Raw genomic sequence first — 19335 nt, 5'->3', positions numbered from 1 at the left:
GTTTCTAAAGCTTTGATTTCTTTGTAGCAACAGCTGAGAACACATATGCCAAAAAAGTGCAAAGCTAATGCCCACAGTTTGCCCAAGGAAGGCTTTCTGGAACCAACCAATTGCCTCAGTGCCATTGTTATAAACATTCATTATCCACTTACACGTTCCTAAAACACCTGGCTGAACAAACACACGTGTATTTCTATCCAGCCCGTGGGCTTGGGAACGTGAAGATGTGTCATCACACAAACTATGTCCCCTCTAGTCCTGTATTCAACTTAAACAAAAGAAGGGAAAAGTTAAAGCTCCAGGTAATCTTGAAGATCACTGTGTTCAAGAAGGAAGAACAATTGCTCAACAGCACCTGCTGAAACTGTTGAATAAACCAGAACCTGACTGGGTCTCTCCCCTCTATCACCCTTTCACACACAGAGATGTCAGCACTCCCTGCTTGGTGATGGCTTCATTACACCTTTGCCTGTCTCGGAGGAACTGAATTTTCCTGGAAATGGCATATGAATGAACTGAGACCTTTAACGTGACAATACCAAACATACCAACAGGGCTTAACAATAAATCAACCACCAGTTTTTTGAAAACTAAAAAAACATTGAGAGCATGGATCTGCAGGCCCAACACATCCCTCACTCGCACCACTCTTCTCCTTCCCCCAAGCCCCTCTGCCGAGGCAGTCTGAAGGTCTCCCGGACAGACCGCGGTACTTCCACGAGCGCACTCTGACCTGGCCAAAGAGCTCTGAGCTCCCCGGACCGCTCCCCGCCCCCGGACGCCGCCGGTGCCGGCCGTGGAGATGTTCCCAGCGCGGCCCCCCGCCCTGCCCAGCCCGCAGCGATAACGCCGCGCTGCGCTCCCGCCCGGCCCGCGGGCGGCGGTGCCGGGTGGGTGGGTGTGAGGCACGGCCGGATCTCGCCCCGTCCCGGCAGGCCGGGGGTCCCGCCGGGGTCGGCGCTCTCACGGCCCGTCCTGCCCGTGCCGGGCCCCGCGGGCCGGGAGCGCTCTGCCCCTTCCCTGTCCCCCTCCTCGCCCTGCCCGGGGCCCGCGGGCTCGGCGGGGTCCCGCCCGCGCGGGGCCTCTCCCGCGAGCGCAGGGAGGGGGGAAGTCAGTCCCCTTCTCGCTCCGCGAGGCCCGGAGCGGGGCCGCAGAGCCGCGGGGACACTCACTTGATCCTGGATCCCATGGTCTCCGGGGGGGCCGCATAGACCCGTGTGGAGCGAGGCAGGGCCGGGGCCGAGGGCCGCGCTCTGTTCCGCCGCTCGCCCCTTCACTTCCATCCCGGCCCGCCCGCGGCGCCCCGGCCGAGTCACGGCGCGGGGGCTGCCGGAGCTGTAGTGCGGCGCGGCCGCGGCTGAGGAGCGCCCGCGCGGGCTCCGCGCTCTGCTCCCGTGCCGGGCGGCAGGAAAACGGGCAGCGGGCCACAAAGTGGTGCACGCGCGAGTCCCGCCTGAACGTGGGGAAGAACTTCTTCCCTGTGCGAGTGACCGCGCGCTGCGACAGATTGCCCAGAGCGGGCGCGGAGTCTGCCTCGCTGGGGATGTTCCAGAACCTTCTGGACTCAGTCCTGTGCCACGTGCGCCGGCATGGCCGTGCTGCAGCAGGGATGTTCGACCAGCGGAGCCGCAGGGTGCCCTTCCAGCCTGACCCATCCAGCGGCTCTGTGAGCGGGAACGCAGGGGATCCGCGATGGCAGCGCTGGGCACTCCCGCCCCGCCCGGGGCCGCGCTCCCCTCAGGGACAGTTGGGCGGGAGCCCCGATCCCCTCAGGGAGGTTTAGGCGGGACGGGCCCGCTCCCCTCAGGGACAGTTAGGCGGGAGCCCCGATCCTCTCAGGGAGGTTTAGGCGGGACGGGCCCGCTCCCCTCAGGGCTCCTCAGCGGCTGAAGGGCAGCCCGGATGACCCGGGGCTGGGCAGGACTCACCTTCCTGCCCGCCAGTGGGACCGAGTCGTGAGAGACCCTCGGACAGGCCTTGCCAGCATATCCCGAGCCCAGGTATCGCCGCTCATGCGGTGCCCGGGGACTGCAGGAGCCAGAGGAAAAAGGCGCAGACAGGAGCAGTGAGCGCTGCCCTCGCAGAGCTGCCACAGAACATTGTGCACTGCCGAGCACGGAGACCAGGAAGGACCTAGAAAGGATCACCAGCCCAAGCAGGGTCATAAAGGGGACTGGAGGCTACTCAGAAAGTGCAGGAGAGATGGAATGCAGTCTGCTGGAAACACGGCTCAAAAACCACAGACAGACAGCTCGTGTTGGAGTTGGCCAACAAGAACAAACAGGTACCCAACGATTTTATTAAACATGTTTTACAAGAAGTTTTCAGGAAGGTTTGGAGAATTTCTAACATAATTTAGAAATTTCTAACTTTATTTAGAGTTGGGGGTGATCTGCAGTGAGGAATGAAAGATATGGAAATTTGGCTTAAGAAGGCCTCTAAACTGCAAATCACTGTGGAAGCCAAGTGCTTGGCTGAGGAGTCTGGTCACCTAGAAAGATGGGAGAGAGAGAGGATATCCCGTTTGAGATACTTTAATATCCCATTTGCTCCCCAGAGAGGCTGGGTGGGAGAAATCATACCACCCTCGTTCAAGTAGTAAATATAAAACATGTTAAACATTTATGCAAAAAGTCCTGGAGGATTTGTTCACAGTTACAGTAAGTCGAAGAGATGTTTGGGCAGATGAGGAGGAGTGTTTCTAGCGCTAGTCTGAGTACTCGGGATGAGGTGCTTCCACCCCCAGCTCTGCCACAGGAGCTGGGTGTCAGCCCTGCCTGGAGCAGTGCTGTGGATGGACCTGTGCCCCGTCCTGAATTACTGTTTGGTCTGGGCTGGTGTTCCCTGTCTCACACACCAGTACCCGCAGCCATGTGAAGGAGCTTTGTAACCGAAATTACTGTGTTCAGACCATGAGTGTTGTAACTGAACCAATCAGTGCACTAGGGGTTATACCTATAATGGTCAGATGAAGGTAAGTTCGTAAAAATATCGTTAAAATTGGTTACAAAAGCGAAAAAAAAAACCCATGGTCAGTAATGAGCTAAAAATAGGGAAGCTGGTAAATACAATGCTGATGCAGTCTGAAATGACAACATTTTGGGAGTGGCTAAGAGAGTTTCTTAAATTTCATCACCCTTTTTGGAACAGGGATTGCCCTTAAATTTAAGAGGTAAAGCCACAGACTCACAGTTTTAGTTTTGCTCTGTTCTGTTTAGTGTGCATTTTAAGGATTTGGTAGATTTATTAATATGAACAGATCTAGTGAATGTTTAATGTGGATAATGTAGTGTGCAAGAGTAGTAGGCTGGTTTATATTTGATGGTTTTTAGACCGGACATACTAAGGAATAAAGTGCTGGGTGATTCAAATGGGCAATTTAAATCCTCTCACAGAGTAAATGAGTGGTTAACAAGTATGCATTCACCCCATAGGGGGGAAAAATAGGGTATAAAAGTTGGATTTTGAGAACTGGACTGGATAGCTGAGGTGGTGGATGAACTAACTGATAGTGGTTGATAACTAACAAATGCCAGGAAAAATGGCTGCAAAATTAGTGTTTGGTAACTTCATTTAAATATGTCTCGGTGAAATATCTATTTTGTAGGTGAGTGATCCTGGGTCTTGTGCAGGTGTATGCCTGAACTTCTGAGCAGGAAGTGTCACAGGCACATAGGTTATGTGATAAGCATGAGACAGTCAGTCTGAAAACAATATGGTTGTGTGTTTCAAGAAGAGGATGACCTACCTCAAGCTCACAGTTAATAAAGAGTTAGATTAATAAAAATAAATGGGAATGTGTATGGAAATTATAAGGTTCTGTCCTTGCTGCAGAAGATGCAGCAATGGGTCTGGCAACACGAGCATTGCAAATTCATTCTGTGGAAACTCCAGTTTAAAAGAGTGCCTAATAAAACAGATGTGAGCTTGTAAATCTGGTAATGCAAGGTCAGAGGAAACCAGAAAGGTGACAAGAGGATGAGTGTCCAGAATTTATTCTAGTTAAAGGATAAAGCGGACTCTCAATATGGAATTTGTATGTGCACTCCACTTTATTTTGTGTATATGAAACAAGCAAAGTCAGGTGTATTCCAGAATGCAGAGTACAGAACACGGCTTGTACTCTCCAAATGTCAATAATAAAATAGGAGCATTCATTCAAAATTTCAACTAAATAGGTGCTGAATATTTAAATATTTATTCAAATCGTGAAAACTGTATTTTCTCTGCAAAAGCCGACGGGAAAACAAAAATGTTAAACATGATGTAGATGTTCCTGTTCAAGTGCAGGGAGTTCTTCTCTCTATCTGCCTAATTTGTGTTCCAAGCTGTGGAGTGGTTTTTTTCCCCTGCTTTACCTGGTGTACTTATGTAAACAAGCAGCTCATTAGGTCCCCCCGGTCCCATTTTGTGCGTGGTGCTGCTGGTGCCCCTGTCTGCAGGGGGCCCGCTGGTCGGTGGTAATTGTGTCCCAGTGACAGGGCAGCGGGGCCAGCGAAGCCCCCGAGGACAGCCGGGGGTTCCTGCAGTGCCTGCTGGCCTGGCCCGGGCTGCACTGCCTCAGAATAGATGAGCTGATTAACTCTGAGTCGCCCTCCCAGAAGAGATGGAGCATTAATAGCAAACAAAAGGGAAGCAGAAGGGAAACTTCAGCCAGAAGAAAATAATCCAGGAATTAAAAGCTTGGTGAAAGCCTTAGGATGCTTCCAGATTGACCCGAAAGTCTTAGTTCAATACCACAGAAATAGAGGCCTGATACTGTGCACTCCAGGAAGGGTTTGGGGAGCGTGGCTGAGCCCCTATTTTAATCTGTAACACACCCCCAGCAGCCGATCTACATGAGAACACAGTTACTGTTCCCTCTCCTGCCCTGACAGCCCTTCTGGAGCATCCTGTCACCTGAGTGTACTGGGGAGATTGGCCCTGCTGCAGCTCAGCCAGTGGGAGTGGCAGGGGGAAAATGCTGACTTTAGAGATCAATGGTAAAGCTTCATCTAAAAGGTTATGCCTTGAAAGAGAATATCCTGCTACCTGACTAATATTGATTATAATGTTCATGTGCGTTTTTCCTGATTTCTCAGTGGCTGAATATTAGGAAAATCTCTACCAGTGTTTATAAACTGATGGAAAGCTTATTAAAGATATTTCCTAAATGTGAAGCAGAAATTATTCCATCAGCCTCAAGTTTGTAATTCTTGTGGTTATCAAACAATAAGCCTCATGAGTTACGGATCAGGTCATTGCAAACATTGCAAGTGTTCACATATGTTGCTTTAGAGAAAAGCTTGTTCTTAATGCTCCCAAACTGGGATTCACTAGGCATTGTTAGGATAGCTGGTTACCCTCAGAGACATTTATTTATGCCCTGAAACAAGGGAGATGTTTAAATCAGCCTGTGTACCTTCTTATATGGGTGGAAATGGACTACAGTGACTTGTTTTCCATCACAAGTTGAGAAACAATAATCTGTAGTGGTAGTTGCACAGAGCGAAACCGATTTATGACAAATACAGAATAAAATAGAAAAACTGATCAAAAAAAAAAGAAGAAAGAAAAAAAAATCCAGTTATAAGGACATAACCAAAGAGTTAAATCAAAAGCATTCTGTCTCCCAAACTGGAGACTGGCAGATGTTTAAGGAAGAGTGTAAGAATGTGGATGCACATAGAATTCTCTCCCAGCCTCCAATAAATTAATATATTTTCTCAGCCTCAAGTGCTGCTTCTGAGTAGCAGCTTTTGGGGGACTGAGCACTGGTCTCCACTTGGACACTGAGCCCAGCCACTGACCACAATTCCCTGTTGGCTGTCACCAAGCACCTTCCTATTTTTGCTGTGCCTTAGCAGAGTTTCCAAAAGTATGTGTCCCATGATCTTGCCCAGCACAGAGGTGAGACTGAGCATCCTGTCTCCCCATCAGAGGGAACTTTGCTGCATTGCCATGACTTCTGAAGTATGGTGAATAGTGGCTTAGCAATGTTCTCCAGCAGTTCCCTCAGGATCTGTGGATGCATCTCATCGGTTCCCATGGACTTGTGCACCTTCAGCTTCCTCAGATGGTCTCGAACCTGATCTTCCCCCCAGCAGCTGGTTCTTCATCCTCCCAGTGCCTTTGCCTTCTGCGGGGTGGGCAGAGTGGCTGGAGCACGTGGGGCTGCAGATGGGGGCAAAACCACCACTGCTTCCCTCAGATTTGGGCATGTCCTGGGCAGCCACGTCCCCCTCTCCTTCCTGAGAGGACCCACATTTCCCCCACTCTTCCTTTTATTGAGGTACCTATAGAAGTTTTCCTTGTTGCCCTCGATGTCTCTGGCCAGATTTAATTCTCTCAGGGCTATAGCTTTCCTACCCTGATCCCTGGCTTTTCAGACAATTTCTCTGCATTCCTCTCAGGCTACCTGTCCTTGCTTCCACCCTCTGTAGGCTTCCTTTAAAAAGCTAAGTAAGCAGTAAAATACCTTCCCTTTCAAGTGTTTGAAGTACCATACACTGAATGACCTTTTCATTTTCCATTCACAAAGAAATAAGAAATAACTATTCTTATTTCTGATACCTGTGATTATACCAATAGCTGTAACTCAGGCCCATGAAATCCTTTAATATAATGAGCCATGCTGGAGAGTCATTCCCCTAAAGAAAAGAGCCCTGGATGATTGACCTGAAATGACCTCTTCATTTTTTAGTGAAAGGAGATCTAAATATAGCAAACATTTCTCTCAACAGATGACATCTTCCCCATCAGAATATCTTATGATTAACAAGAATTGGTTATTTAATTTTATGGGGAAACCAGCAAAATGGCCATGACAACTACTTATTCTTTGTCTTGAACTGTGCAGTGATTTTCCTGTCAGAATTTTTTTTCTCTTTACTTATTTCCATTGTTTGCATAAGAGAGAAGTAGCCAATTCAGCATCAAGGGGTCAGGGCTTAGAGAAGTACTGTGGTAAAAGAGTGGGCACCCTTTGTTGGTTGTTACATATTTGGTGCAAGCAAGCACAGTTTTCATAGTCTCCTGCCAGCATCTTCCCCACAATCACTTTTATTCTCACCTGCTCTGTTTGCCTGTATCATGTAATCTTTTATCATTTCAGAAATTCTTCCTGTTATAAATGTCTTCAGCTTTTACCATCACCTTTGCCTCAGAGCACTCTCCAGCCAAGAACAGCAGTTTTTGTCTTGAAGACCCATATTTCATTATTGCCTTCAGCATGGCAACTTCACATTTTCTTCATAAAGAGACAATTACCTACCAAAGTAAAATTAAATTAGAACTGTATATGGTAATACATTTTGTAAGTGCATTTTTAAATTGAAGATGTTTTCTTTAACCATACTTTATCTGACATTTTCAAAATTTACGCTCTAAGTTTTGAAGATTTCCATAGGTTGTCAAGTTCTTTTCTTACAGACAATTACTATAATGTATCTGAAAATGTTACATTCTGTTTTAGCAGAAATGCATCCCTATTTCTAGTGATGCACGTTTGTCTTATATAGTTTGCATGCCTCCAAGTATCAATGTCCATCACTATTCAGCTGGGACTGCTGGAAAAGAACAGGGTTTTATGAAGAAATGATTCTTATCAATACACAAAAACATAAATATGAATACTGGTAGCAACTAGTGAGGGCTACTACATGTCCTTGGAAACAGCCTGTGACTGGCTGCAAGGGAACCCTATTTTGGTACCACGTTTTTTCTGTACATCCTATGTCATGTTCAGGTCAAACCTTCCATGTGCCATATTCCTCACAGGTCAACTTTGATTTACTGAAGTTGATGCAAATCCAGTTTGAAGCCAGAAGCACTCTGTAGAGCTTTCTGTATTAACTGCAGACCCGAGGGACTAAAACCCCCAAAGCCCCTCAAGCTGGCCCATGAACACACCTGTGTGTGTTACCCAAGGTACCAGGAGGGGACTGAAGGAAGAACACAGAGAAGGAGGGGAGGAAGGCTATGGTGGAGCACTCCAGTGTTCTGAAAAGCATGAAATACCTGTCTTTCTGAGGCACAGCCAAGGGTCTGCAGCACTGGTCCTGACTGGTTTTGATACAGTTCTACCTGGATGGGATTGGCTTTGCAGATTTATCCTCCCCATCCTGCAGGCTGCCAGAGTTAACAGAACTCCTGTGTTTGTGCTACCTGATAATGCCTCACACATATTTCATTCTCCAAATTTTCACCCAAGCAGCTTTCAATTAGCACTAGGTAGGTAACAACAGTGGGTTACCCACTCAGTGATTTGCTTTCCTGGGTGGTTTGTGTGTCCCTCCTTGCATCCAGCAGAAATCCTCTGGCTGTAGCTCCTTGGAACAGCACAGCCTTCCCACACAAACACACTGCCTGGCTGGTTCTTGCTCTGAAGCTGTTGAAGACACTATTTCATGTGCCAATAAAAAAGAAGCAACTGACCTAAGTTCCTCTTCTCTGTTCCCCGTGCTGTGATGGCAGAGTGCTGACTGCACCGTTACTGCTCTATAAAGCAAAGGCAGGTTTGTCAGGCAAAATCTGTGATGGTGTGACTCCAGCCAGACAAAAAAAAAGCCCAGTATGAAAATAGTTATTCATATGTGCGATAGCCTTTGTCACAGAAAAGACAACCCTCCTGAGCTGAAAGGAATAAGATCACTGATGTAAATCAGACTGCTACATTCAAGTCCCTCTAAGTTACTAATGAGCCTGGAAGAACAAGGATACTTAGGAGAAATCCAGAACAGCAAGACGTAAGTTGTTGGAGCAGAGGGAAGTACTTACTTCAGATGATACTAAACTCTTGTACAGCAGTGCCTGGCTTAAGCTGGTGAACTCAGAGAGCATGAAAGGAAGGGAAGGAAAAAGAAAGAGGTAACAAAAGAAGTAAGAAAGGAAGGTGTGAACAAATGAATGAATGGACAAAAGAACAAGGAATTTATAAAACACAGCATTTCTAACTTGGTAATGTTTGTTATTTGAAACATGATTTTATATTTTGTTACACTCTTTTTAAAAATAAAAACAATAAAATCTTGTATGAAATGTTGGCGTAAGCTGTGTTATTTTCTCTGGGTTTTCCTTGTCTCACAGAGTTGATGGGATCCTAATTTCAGGTTTGTCCTTCTGGAGTTTTCAGTAGCAATTACAACAACTTTTTAATATAAAATTAAAGCATGTTTTGAGCCGGGCTTCAACTATAATCACTACAATCACCAGATATCAAAAGACCACTGGCAGTGTCAGCTTCACTGCCCTTCTAAGGGGGAATCTGCTTATCCTTTCTGCCATAGGATGGGGGAACATGATAACTATTGATGGCCCACTACTTATTAAGCTGTCATCAGACAACATGTTGTCATAAGCTATTATTTTTAAACTGTTATTCAGAAAACATCAAATAGCACTTCTGTGATGTAAGGTGGTTGTTTTAACAATGAGAAAGTATGTGTTGATATCAAAACTGAGCTACCTAATGTTAAGTAAGTTCCAGACCTGCCCACTCTTGTTTGTGCTCCCCTTTGGTCCCAGAAGGTCAGATGAGATGTGCCTCCTGTCCAGGACCTGGAGGGGGAAGAGCCCTGCTCATTTCATTAAAGAATTCAGGGCTTCCTGACCAGCTTGGGGATTGTCTGTTTATTGTCATTTATCAGTGTCTGTTGTTTACTTAATTTTTTAAAACATGTAGCAATCTTGGCAGACTGCAAGTTCACAGTACAGGAGAGCTTTCTTCTGGAACCATAGGTATTGTTTCAGAAAAATAAGATTGCTACTTTATTTTTAGATGTTACTTTAATTAGATCTTTGATGCTAATGATTCCATTCCATATTGGGGGGTAGAAAACCCCCAAACATAAACCAAAGTGCACTTCCTTAAACCTTGTCACTCATTTTATACTTCGCAAAAAGCAGTTTTATTTATGTAATTACTGCAACTGTACGAGATCAAGTTATAATGAGGTGATACCATGAACTAGGAAATGCCAACCTATTCCCAATTCAGTGGAGACACTTTTAATAGTAAACTGCAGCAGGCAGGGTTGCAAGCCAGCAAATACATTTCCTTTCTCTAAAATGGGGGGAAGGTCCTGCTGGAAATGCTCTTTTGAATCTGGTTCTGACACTTTTGTGGTATAATTTAAAATTATAAGGTGGGGATACCAGAGTGCTCCTGTCCTGCTGCCTCCAAATGGAGCCGTCGTTAAAGGGTTTGATTTGTTCTAGTCCCACAGTTAATGAAGGCTGGGTGGCATTTCAGCAGGGTTAGTGCTCCTGGTCCTTGCTATTAATTCCCCTGGAAGCACTTGCCTTTTTCTGGGCTTTCCAGTTAGTTCTGCTAGGATGTTAAAAATGTTTTGATACATATGTTAGTTGTTGTAATCGCAGAGCTATAAAGAACTAAGTCAAGAAAAGCCTCTCAAGTAATACACAGGAGTTAGTTTATAAAGTAAGTAAAGTTGAACCACTAAGTAATAGTGACCACAATATAATTAACTTCAACATCCTCAGGGGAGAGATTGTACAAAAAATGAGGAAGCTAGTTAAAAAGACCCTAAAGTCAGAAGTGAGGAAATTAAAATCCTTAGACTCAGCATGGAGGCTACTTGAGCAACCATAACAGTGTAACAGGAGGCAGCATAATCCCAAACAAAAAAGGAAGCTGACAAGCAAAAATGAGCCACAGGGCTATGGGAAGGTTCAACAAGTTTGTATAGTCAAAAATGTATTTTTCTGAAGGTAGAATTTTAACTTGTGAAGTCAAAGGGGATAAAATACAGTGGCTGAGACACAGTGGAGATTAGAAGGATGACAGAGGATTTGAGGAGCAGATAGCCTGACATGAAAACAAGATTTTCTCAAGTATTAAGAAGCAGCAAGCCTGCAAGAGATTTTATAAGTCCAGTGGGCTATTTGGTAGAAAAGTAAGAAAGCTAATGAGAATACAGAGGCACTGAAATGAAGGTAAATGACTTGTTTGCATTAGCATTCCCACATAGAATTTAGGGGAAAATAGATACACCAAATTTCCTCCTGTTATGTAATATAGAGGAGGTTTTGTCAAACACAGGAATTAAAAGATGTGCTGGAACAAATTCATAAATTAAATAAAAATTGGCTCCTAGGACTGGAAAGTAAATAAATAAATTCTAAGGGGATTTCAGAAGAAATTTCTGAACGACCACCAAGAATAGACAATCTGATTAAAATCAGTACCTATAGTAAAGTAGAGAGCATTTATCCTCTAAAAGGTGTGAAGGGTAATTCTGGAAATGTCAGCACAGAGATCCATGTACATACCCAATAAAAACCAGTTTGTACAGTTGCCCATCTCCTAGGTTAGGATGATGTGATCAGAATTAAGAGACCCATCCTGAAAGAACCTGCTCTCCAGCCCCCAGTATAATGACCTCCAACATATCTACAAAGCTGTTTAAATGTTTTCAAATGTACTTGTTTCCAACTAAAGATGGCCACAGAGGAAGCAAGTAGGAGAACAGAAAATAAAGGCATGTGTCTAATGTGGTGTGTGGGCTGGGCTGGCCTGAGCTGAGGGGTGCACTGGGACAGACCCAGAGCAACCTGGGCTCACTGCCCTGCCTTGGTGCAAACACACCAGCCCAGGGCCTGGGCTCACCCCAAACCTGGGCAGTCAGCCCTCCCTCAAGTGCCTTTTGCTCTCCATAGGAGAGGGAGTTGGATATATATAGTTATAGGATACTAACTACCATTAACTACTACACAGGTGAGGAGGAATGAGCCACCTCCCTCCTACCTGCAGCTAAGAAGGGTTTCCCCTGGAGAACATCCCGGGGGTTCTGCCAGGGCTCACCATTTCTGGGGCCAGGCTGCAGGGTTAGCTGGGCTCCTGGTGCAGTGTGGCATTCAGTGTTCTCCTGCCTGGCTGCAGAAGACACTGCTTTTCACAGTTAGATTGCAGTTTAGAGATTAGATAATGCTGTCCTTGTAGAGTGAAATGTTTACAGAACCAGCAAAGTAGGTGGCAAAGTTCTGTGGTTTGTAAAGTGAACCTGTAAGAGACTGATGTTTTTGAGTCAGTGGTGATCTATAAGGTAACCACAAACTGTTGGAAAGGAACCTAAGGATGGTATAAGGTGACCAGCAAAGACATGAATTTTCCCACCTTTGTGTTCTCTATTGCACACTTCATCACGGGCCACAAAGCTCCTGAAGGACTTCAGGATCTTTGGATTTTGTCTGAGGGGAGGACTGTCTGTTTTGCAGTGTCAAAACTTGACACTGCTCGCTTAAATTTTAAGTCCTTGTGCAAAGTGAAATCAGACTGGGTATTTACCTCTGTTAAAGGAAATTTTAGTAACTTATGAATCATGTTAGAAAGTGGTAATGGAAAAACCAGTAGTAAATCCAGTAGTTCATTGAAAAAGAGCATAGCATATTCTGAAAAACATTTGGGGAAAGGGAGCATGCAGTGTTTCTCAGGAAAGCACATGTTGCTCGTGTGTGTAATTAACGTTCCACAACTGAGAGGTCCCGGCACTCAAATTAATGCTGTTCCTTTGTCAAGACTATAATCTGTTACATCATTACACTCAAAGTTACATTCTGATACAGCTGAATATGTTTCTATTTGTGCAGAATCTCCCGTGTTACCTCCCTTGCTACCCTGTGTCAGAGTTGATGTGGGTGTGCAGCTCCCTGCAGTCACTGCCTGGCCCCCAGCTGGTGCTGCACAGGGACATAAACCCAGGGCCGTGTGTCCGTCTGGGGAGGGGGTTCAAACCCAGAATTGACTTTGTACTTGCACCAGACCAGCACTTCAGTGGTGAATACCTGCACTAGTCTGATCCATGCACAGCCCAGGCTGCTCTGTGAAAGCTGAGAGCTGCCATTCCAATGGCATCTGCCTTTACATTTCATCATTCAGAATTGTTGACTCAGTTCTAGATTTTGACATCTTGTCCTTGATTTCCCTGACCCTGTCTTTTCATGGTTCTTCAGTTGCATCTCTAATAATTTCTTCATTTATCCTTCATCCTGACATCACATCTCCAACTCTCTGAAGGTATTTAGCAGAGTTATATTTTTGCTGCCTTCTCCCCCTTCCAATCCAATCTTATTTTGATGTAATCTCATAGTCAAACACAGATTCACTATCATCCCTATGTTGCCAACTGTCAGATCCACTTATTTATTCCAAACCTGTCTTCTATTTGAACCGAAATCTCACTTTGTCTTCTTGAAATGTCTTCGTAGATATCTCACCATCATCTGCTGTTCAGAATGGGACTAAAGACAATTCCCCCCATCTTTCCTGCTCTGCAGGCTTTCCCTGTTCATTCCTTAACCACTGTGTACATACTGCATGTCATTCAGGTTCCTCACCAGGGATGGTCTGAAAATGCTCTGGTTTGAAAATGCATTTTACTTGAAGACCGTCCAAAACACTTTACATTAAAAACAAAACAAAACAAAGACGACAACAAAGGATAGTTAAAGTATGGAGCAAGCAGAAGGTAGTACACTGAGAGACCTGAATACTGCAGCATCTGGCTCCAGAAAGGTGCAGCAGGGGTGAAGGAGGAGCCCCTGTCCTGCACCGGGACCCCCAGGCAGCACAGGGACTGCCCTCGCCAGGGCCCCCTCAGCGCTGAGCTCTGCAGAGCTCCCGACAGGGGGGCATGAGTGCCACTCCCACTGGGGAGGGGGTTGGAGAGACCTGCTGAAAGCCACTGGAATAAGATTCCCAGATTAACTCTGCACAGGCCACTCCACAGCTCCAGAGCCCTCGACCCTTTCCATTCAAGGCAGATTTTCACTGCACTCAGGAGGAGTTTCTGACTAACGAAGGATCAGGTCCATCCTTTGGGTAATTTTTTATCATTACCTGGTTCCTGTTCTGCCAGCCACTCTTCAGTCTGTATTTTTATTGCCTTTTCTAGAAATTAGTAATAGTAATATTTACTACTTCTGTTAAGTGCTTATAGTTATATCAGTAAAAAACAGGTAATATTTAATTTCTGGAATTACCCACCTGCTACTGAACTAACAAAGCCCATATAAATCATTCCAAATGAGTGCCTTGAGAGACGTCAAGTCCCAAGTTAAGCATTATAAATGCTGGAAAGATGCATGTAAGGTCCACCAGCCAGACTTTTTGTTTAAAAGGTTATTATTCACAGATATCAAATCTCACTAGCATGAAAAAAATAGAGGGGAAAAGACTTGCTCAGTAGTCATTCAACCCTGGATTTGGGCTGTGAAACCTTGCTGTCCCATGATCACTGTCTTTTGATATGGCCCAAATATGAACTATACCCAGAAAAACAGAAAGAAAGAAGAAAACTGAGCTGAAATTAGCCTTCTGCTCGGAGGGCACTGGGTTATCTTGTCTGATTCTTATCCAAAGATAATAAAAAATAAACTTAAAAATATGTGTAAGTCCCCGATGTACTCGAGCTAGAGCATATTAACTGTTAAACATCCCTGTATGATTTGTAGTGACCACTGTTCAGTATGCAGTAGGAAGCATTAGCATTGTGAAATGTTAATTGGTTATGTTGTGATTCCAGGAGCAAGGCAGACATCCTTCCTGCTGATCAACATTGTAAGCTGAATTATATTGCTCAAGTAAATGGTTTAGACAAAGGACAGTAAGATTTGTAAAAAAAGCAAAATGATTGATAAAATAGAGGGAGGGAAAATGCAAAAATACAAAGCAATATCTTCCATTTAGGAACTGATGACTGTTCAGCAAATAACGAGCTGGTTCAGAGTGGCTGAAGCCAAGGGCCACTGCCTGTATGTTCTGCCTGCACTCCGTGCTGGCTCAGGGCAGACAAAAGCACAGCACACAGAACTGTTTTAAGAGGAATTGCTCCTTGCCATGTGAATTCCTGCTCACCAGTGAGCAGGGGATATGCTCCACTGGGGACACTGAAATCATTAAATAAACGGTTTAAAAGCTGAAGTGTTGATTGCTCTAGCTCGGCTCACCAGGCTGCTCAGACACAGGACTCCTTGCCAGGGTACCAACATATCTGCAAATAGGTGGAGTGCCCGGTTGGGCCCCTGTAATGAGGTGGGGAGGCCAGAAGTGGGAACTGGTGGAAGGACAATGAGTCCATGAACAGCTTCCGTTGCTAATCCAGGCATTGTCCCTGCCCCGTGGGGACAGCACAGGGCTGCAATCAGCATCCTGTACTGGTGCAAGACATACTATTTAGCATATATCATTTAACACAAGGCCAACTTCATTGGTCTGCTGTGAAACTAATAGTTCTAATAAGTTTGAAACCCAAGGGCTTCCTCTCTCTGAATTTCTGGGTTTCCTTCCCCTCTCCCCCTGTTTGTGCTCCCTGACCTGCTGGTGCTGAACCAAACAAAGGGTGTTCCCGGCGGTGCTTCCCGGAGTTCCCGCATACCTGTGGCGTGTCATCCCGGGCTGAGCCCGGGGCAGTGTGTGGGCACCCCAGCCCCGAGCGCTGTGCCAGGTGCCCCGGTGTCCCTGCTGCCCCCTCGGAGCCGGGGCTGCGGGGCCAGGCTGATTTAATGAGCGCGTCTTCACTGACAGATTCATTATTTGTGTTCGGTCGCTTCAAGTCAAAACTGATTAGTTACACTTACTGCAGCAAAGATTTAATGATTTTATTGTTTATCTTCAATTTATTTTGATTAACATCTCCGTTCTTTTCATTGCAAGTGCAATTAGGTGTAATATAACAGCGACTACTTTAATTTTGCTGAAATTAAGATGAATAAGTGACGGATTATGGCGCTTTGTTTAACAAATAAATCATAGTTAAGAGGACTGTATTAGTAATAAATGAAAAAACAGGCAATCTAATTAAAATGCATGGAGCTGATTGTTCAAGTTTCCAGAAATGTAATGAATTTTCATTTTAGAAATCAACTAGATTTAGGTGTAGTACTTATTTATTGACAGTAAGATGACAGAACGGCACATTATTTTGTAAATCATCTTAATTTCTTTTGTTGTGTTGGTAGAAGGAAGTACAAGCAATGAAATGAAGACACACATTTAAAATTTTAGGAGCTAAGATCATTTTGTCAGAAAACACTGCAATTAAGGTATGGCTAAAAAAGAGACTGAGGGACTGGAATGAGGGGAAAACTCATTAGTTCAATTCTCACACGTTCAGACTTCAGCATTTTCTGCAACAGATGAATATTCTCCAGGTCCCAACCACAATTTTCTTTTAAGTTCATAAGATTCAATTCACTGCCACACAGCAAAAGCCTCAAGACACGTGAGATGGAAGAAAGAACTAACAGAAAACTGAACTCGACAAACAGTGAGCAAATCAAGATTGCTCTGTCGGAGCACCCCCAAATCACGGGGCAAGGAGCAGGGCAGCAATCCCAGGGCCAGCTGACTGGGGGGGTCGGGTGGGCTTAGCTTCTGACTGAGGAGAACCAGAGGAGAACGAACCCTTCAGAGTCAGAAACTTTATCCCTCTGATGTTTAAAAGACCTTGTATTTGACAGGACAGCTTTGAAGATGAAGCCCGAGCAGTCTCCAGCTGCAGGCTGTGGAGCACCCACGCTGCTGCCTGGGTGCTCTGCCCTGCCTGGGTGCTCTGCCCTGCCTGGGTGCTCTGCCCTGCCTGGGTGCTCTGCCCTGCCCGGGCTCCGCTCGCTGCCGGCAGGCAGGACAGGGGACCCGCGGGGCACACTGGGCTGGAGCTGTGGCTGTGCCTCCCAAGCTCTCCTGCAGAGCCTGCAGAGCCAGCTCTGCTCTGCACAGTGTCCTTCACCCTCCCTCCCTCCCCACGCCACGCTGGCCACTGGTCTGGGATGGCCAGCCTGGAAATTTGGCAGGACAAACGTGCACTGCCCTCTCTGGCTGCAGGGACAGCGGAGCTCTGAGCCAAGGTTGGCACTAAAGGTGGGCAGGATGGGGAGGGACCGCTCCCTTCTCCTTGATGTGCAGGACTCTGGGGTTTTCTTGGCTATAGGAGGATTCTATTCCGGGGATTAAGGGTAGAGAGGACTAAGACAGAGCAGTGCATGCTCTGTTAAGACCTCATTTTGATTTTTTTTCCCCCTTTGTATTAGGGTTTGTGAGGGCGGGGGGTGGCAAGGAAGGGAGAGAGGAGGGAACAGAGAATGCAATTCCTAAGATCACAAAACCTACAAGAGTACTTTGTTCTTCCTAAACTTTTAAGCACTATTCTTATATTACTGTTTCTCTCTTTAACTGCTTTAAAACATTTTTCGGATATTTGAGATAAGGCCAGTATTGAAAGAAGTACTTATTAGGATGTAGTAGCAATTTTGTGTTGAAAATTCGAGAATTTCAGTAGCAATGTTCCAGCTAAGGGTCTGCCTCATAGCTTCAAAATGGACCTAAAATTGTATTTTAACCAATGTCTGCAAAAAAAGATAATTGAAGAACAATTCCTGTTGTATGGGTGTAGTGGGAGAAAATCACTGAAGCCAGCTTTATTAGTGTAAAATAAAGGGAAGGAGGAGGTGCAGTGAGCATCCTGCAAGGCCTCCTTTCTTTGTCCCTGATTATATTGATCACATTGCCTCATTGCATTAGAACAGGTAGCTCTTCCTAATGTATAAAATAAATAAATAAATCTGGGCGCTTTTAAGAAGACAGATACCAACTTATTTACAGGTGTTGCTGCGTGTCACAATCCCCCTTCTAATATTGGTTTTCAGTATTTAATAAATAAATAGAGGGTAGGTATAGACAGAGCAATAGGGAGATGGAGAAGGAACTGCTAATGACCAAGTGAAGCTGTGAACAGCAGCCCTGCCCTGAGAGGAGCCCCTGTGATCAGCAGTGTCGTGCAGGGGAGCCGGGGGAGGCTGGGCAGGGTTGGGGAGCTGCAGGCTGGCAGCACCATTGGTTTGAAGGGCCGTGATTGATTTGTCACCAGAGGCCCATTGGACTGGGCGAAAAGCCCTTCTGATCTCAGTGCCTCCCTGCCTCCTTCCCTGCGCTGTCCCTGTCCTGCTCCCGGGTGGAGCTGGCACAGCAGCCGGGCAGGGGGCTCAGGGTGGGGCTCACTCACAGCCCGGGGGTTGAAGGTCACGGCTGCTGGAACTCTGTGAGGACTGGCAGGGGAGGGCCAGCTCATCCTACCGCTCACTTTGTCTTGCCTTTAGAACTCCAGAGGTTTGCAAAGCCCCCAGTGCACATCCCCACGAATCCACCAGCACACCATTCCCCAAGCAGAGACACAACCAAAGCCTCTCTGCTCTCTCCTTCCCTCTCCCTCTGTCTCTCTCACACACTCACGCACACACTCACGCACACACGCGCTCTCTCCCCACCCCTTCCACCTTCCTCTTATCTGTGCCTGGGAGAAACCTCTAGATCCACCAATATTAATTACAAAGGACAACGAAAGGTAAGAAGGCGTCAATTATCCCAAGGTGTCGTGATGTTATTTCCAGTCAATTGCAAATGTGTGAGGGGAAGATTTCGCCCCAGTGATTCCTGTCTGCCTGGCTGATGGGGACCGGAGCCGCTTCCCTCCCAGAACTGCTGCAGCTATGCCTTAAACCACACACTTTCCAGCAGGAGCCATCAGCATGGGCCTTTCTGAATTCTCTTTTTATTTCATTCATTAAGGGCATTAGGCAAGTTGGAATTTGTATGAAAAGGATCCTATGGGAATACTGTCTCCAGGGTAGGTATTTTCATGACTTTCCACATCCTGGGGCTCTCTCTGTATCTCTTCTCTTTCTCTCTCTCTTCTATTAGATGGAGCTTTAAAGGAGGCTGCCCTCATCTTCTGCCTAATCTGGGGAAAGGAAATATTCTGAGCTGCATATATTGAGTGACAAAATATTTTATTTATTTTATAAAGTGGCAGTTACTAAGAAATTGTGTGACCTTTCCTGCTTAATTTTGTTAATGGGCTTTGTTATTATCATTATTATTTCTATTCCTGTTTCCAGGTTTTTCTCACACAAGAGTTTTTAATGGCAATTGCCTTCGTTATCCAAAAAGAAAGAGATAGCAGACTGGACAACAGCAAAATAATATTAATCAAACAAAGACAGAGTTTAAATTAAAAGGGCTGTTGTATTCTCATAAAAGCAGGACAACCTCAATACTCCAGCTCATTTCACTTGGCAAAAGAACGTGGCATCAGTTTTTTAACTTTAAAATAGTTTAATGAACACGAATGGAGAAATAATTTTTCTGTGTATTTAGCAGTCTATAAAGAAGAGAGAATGCTTTAACTTTGATCGCCACAATTAGTTCCCTGGGTATCTAGAGGGGAACAGGGCAGCCCTGGGAGCCTCAGTTCTTTAGATACAAAAGCATTTAGATCGCTTTAGAGCAGTTAATCCTGAGACTGGCTGGGGTCCCTTTTGTTTTCTAACTCCATTGTGGGT

The 19335-nt window shown here is 45.6% G+C and overlaps 2 protein-coding genes across 5 annotated transcripts in view; one reads left to right on the top strand and one right to left on the bottom strand.

The window, feature by feature from the left end:
- DENND1A (DENN domain containing 1A) overlaps positions 1-1287 on the bottom strand; it is a 150732-nt gene extending 149445 nt beyond the window's left edge. For all 3 annotated transcript variants that reach the window (XM_025895264.2, XM_025895265.2, XM_018074333.3), the window contains exon 1: positions 1173-1287. In XM_025895264.2, the coding sequence (XP_025751049.1) occupies positions 1173-1189 (17 nt within the window). In that variant the 5' untranslated portion in view covers positions 1190-1287. The remainder of the gene's footprint in view (positions 1-1172) is intronic.
- A 948-nt stretch (positions 1288-2235) lies between these two features.
- Positions 2236-19335, top strand: part of LHX2 (LIM homeobox 2) — a 49515-nt gene continuing 32415 nt past the window's right edge. Inside the window, exon 1 of one of the 2 annotated variants that reach the window (XM_018074449.1) lies at positions 2236-2277. The gene's annotated coding sequence lies outside the window, so the exon portion shown is untranslated. Of the gene's footprint in view, positions 2278-18297; positions 18339-19335 lie in introns of those variants that run through there. The other variant, XM_018074450.1, reaches the window with a different exon arrangement.

The sequence above is a fragment of the Manacus vitellinus genome, unplaced genomic scaffold (genome assembly GCF_001715985.3).
Source record: "Manacus vitellinus isolate BGI_N305 unplaced genomic scaffold, ASM171598v3 scaffold_27_pilon, whole genome shotgun sequence".
Taxonomy (NCBI): Eukaryota; Metazoa; Chordata; class Aves; order Passeriformes; family Pipridae; genus Manacus; species Manacus vitellinus.
Note: the sequence above shows the minus strand (reverse complement) of the source record. Positions and strands in the feature narration are given on the sequence as shown.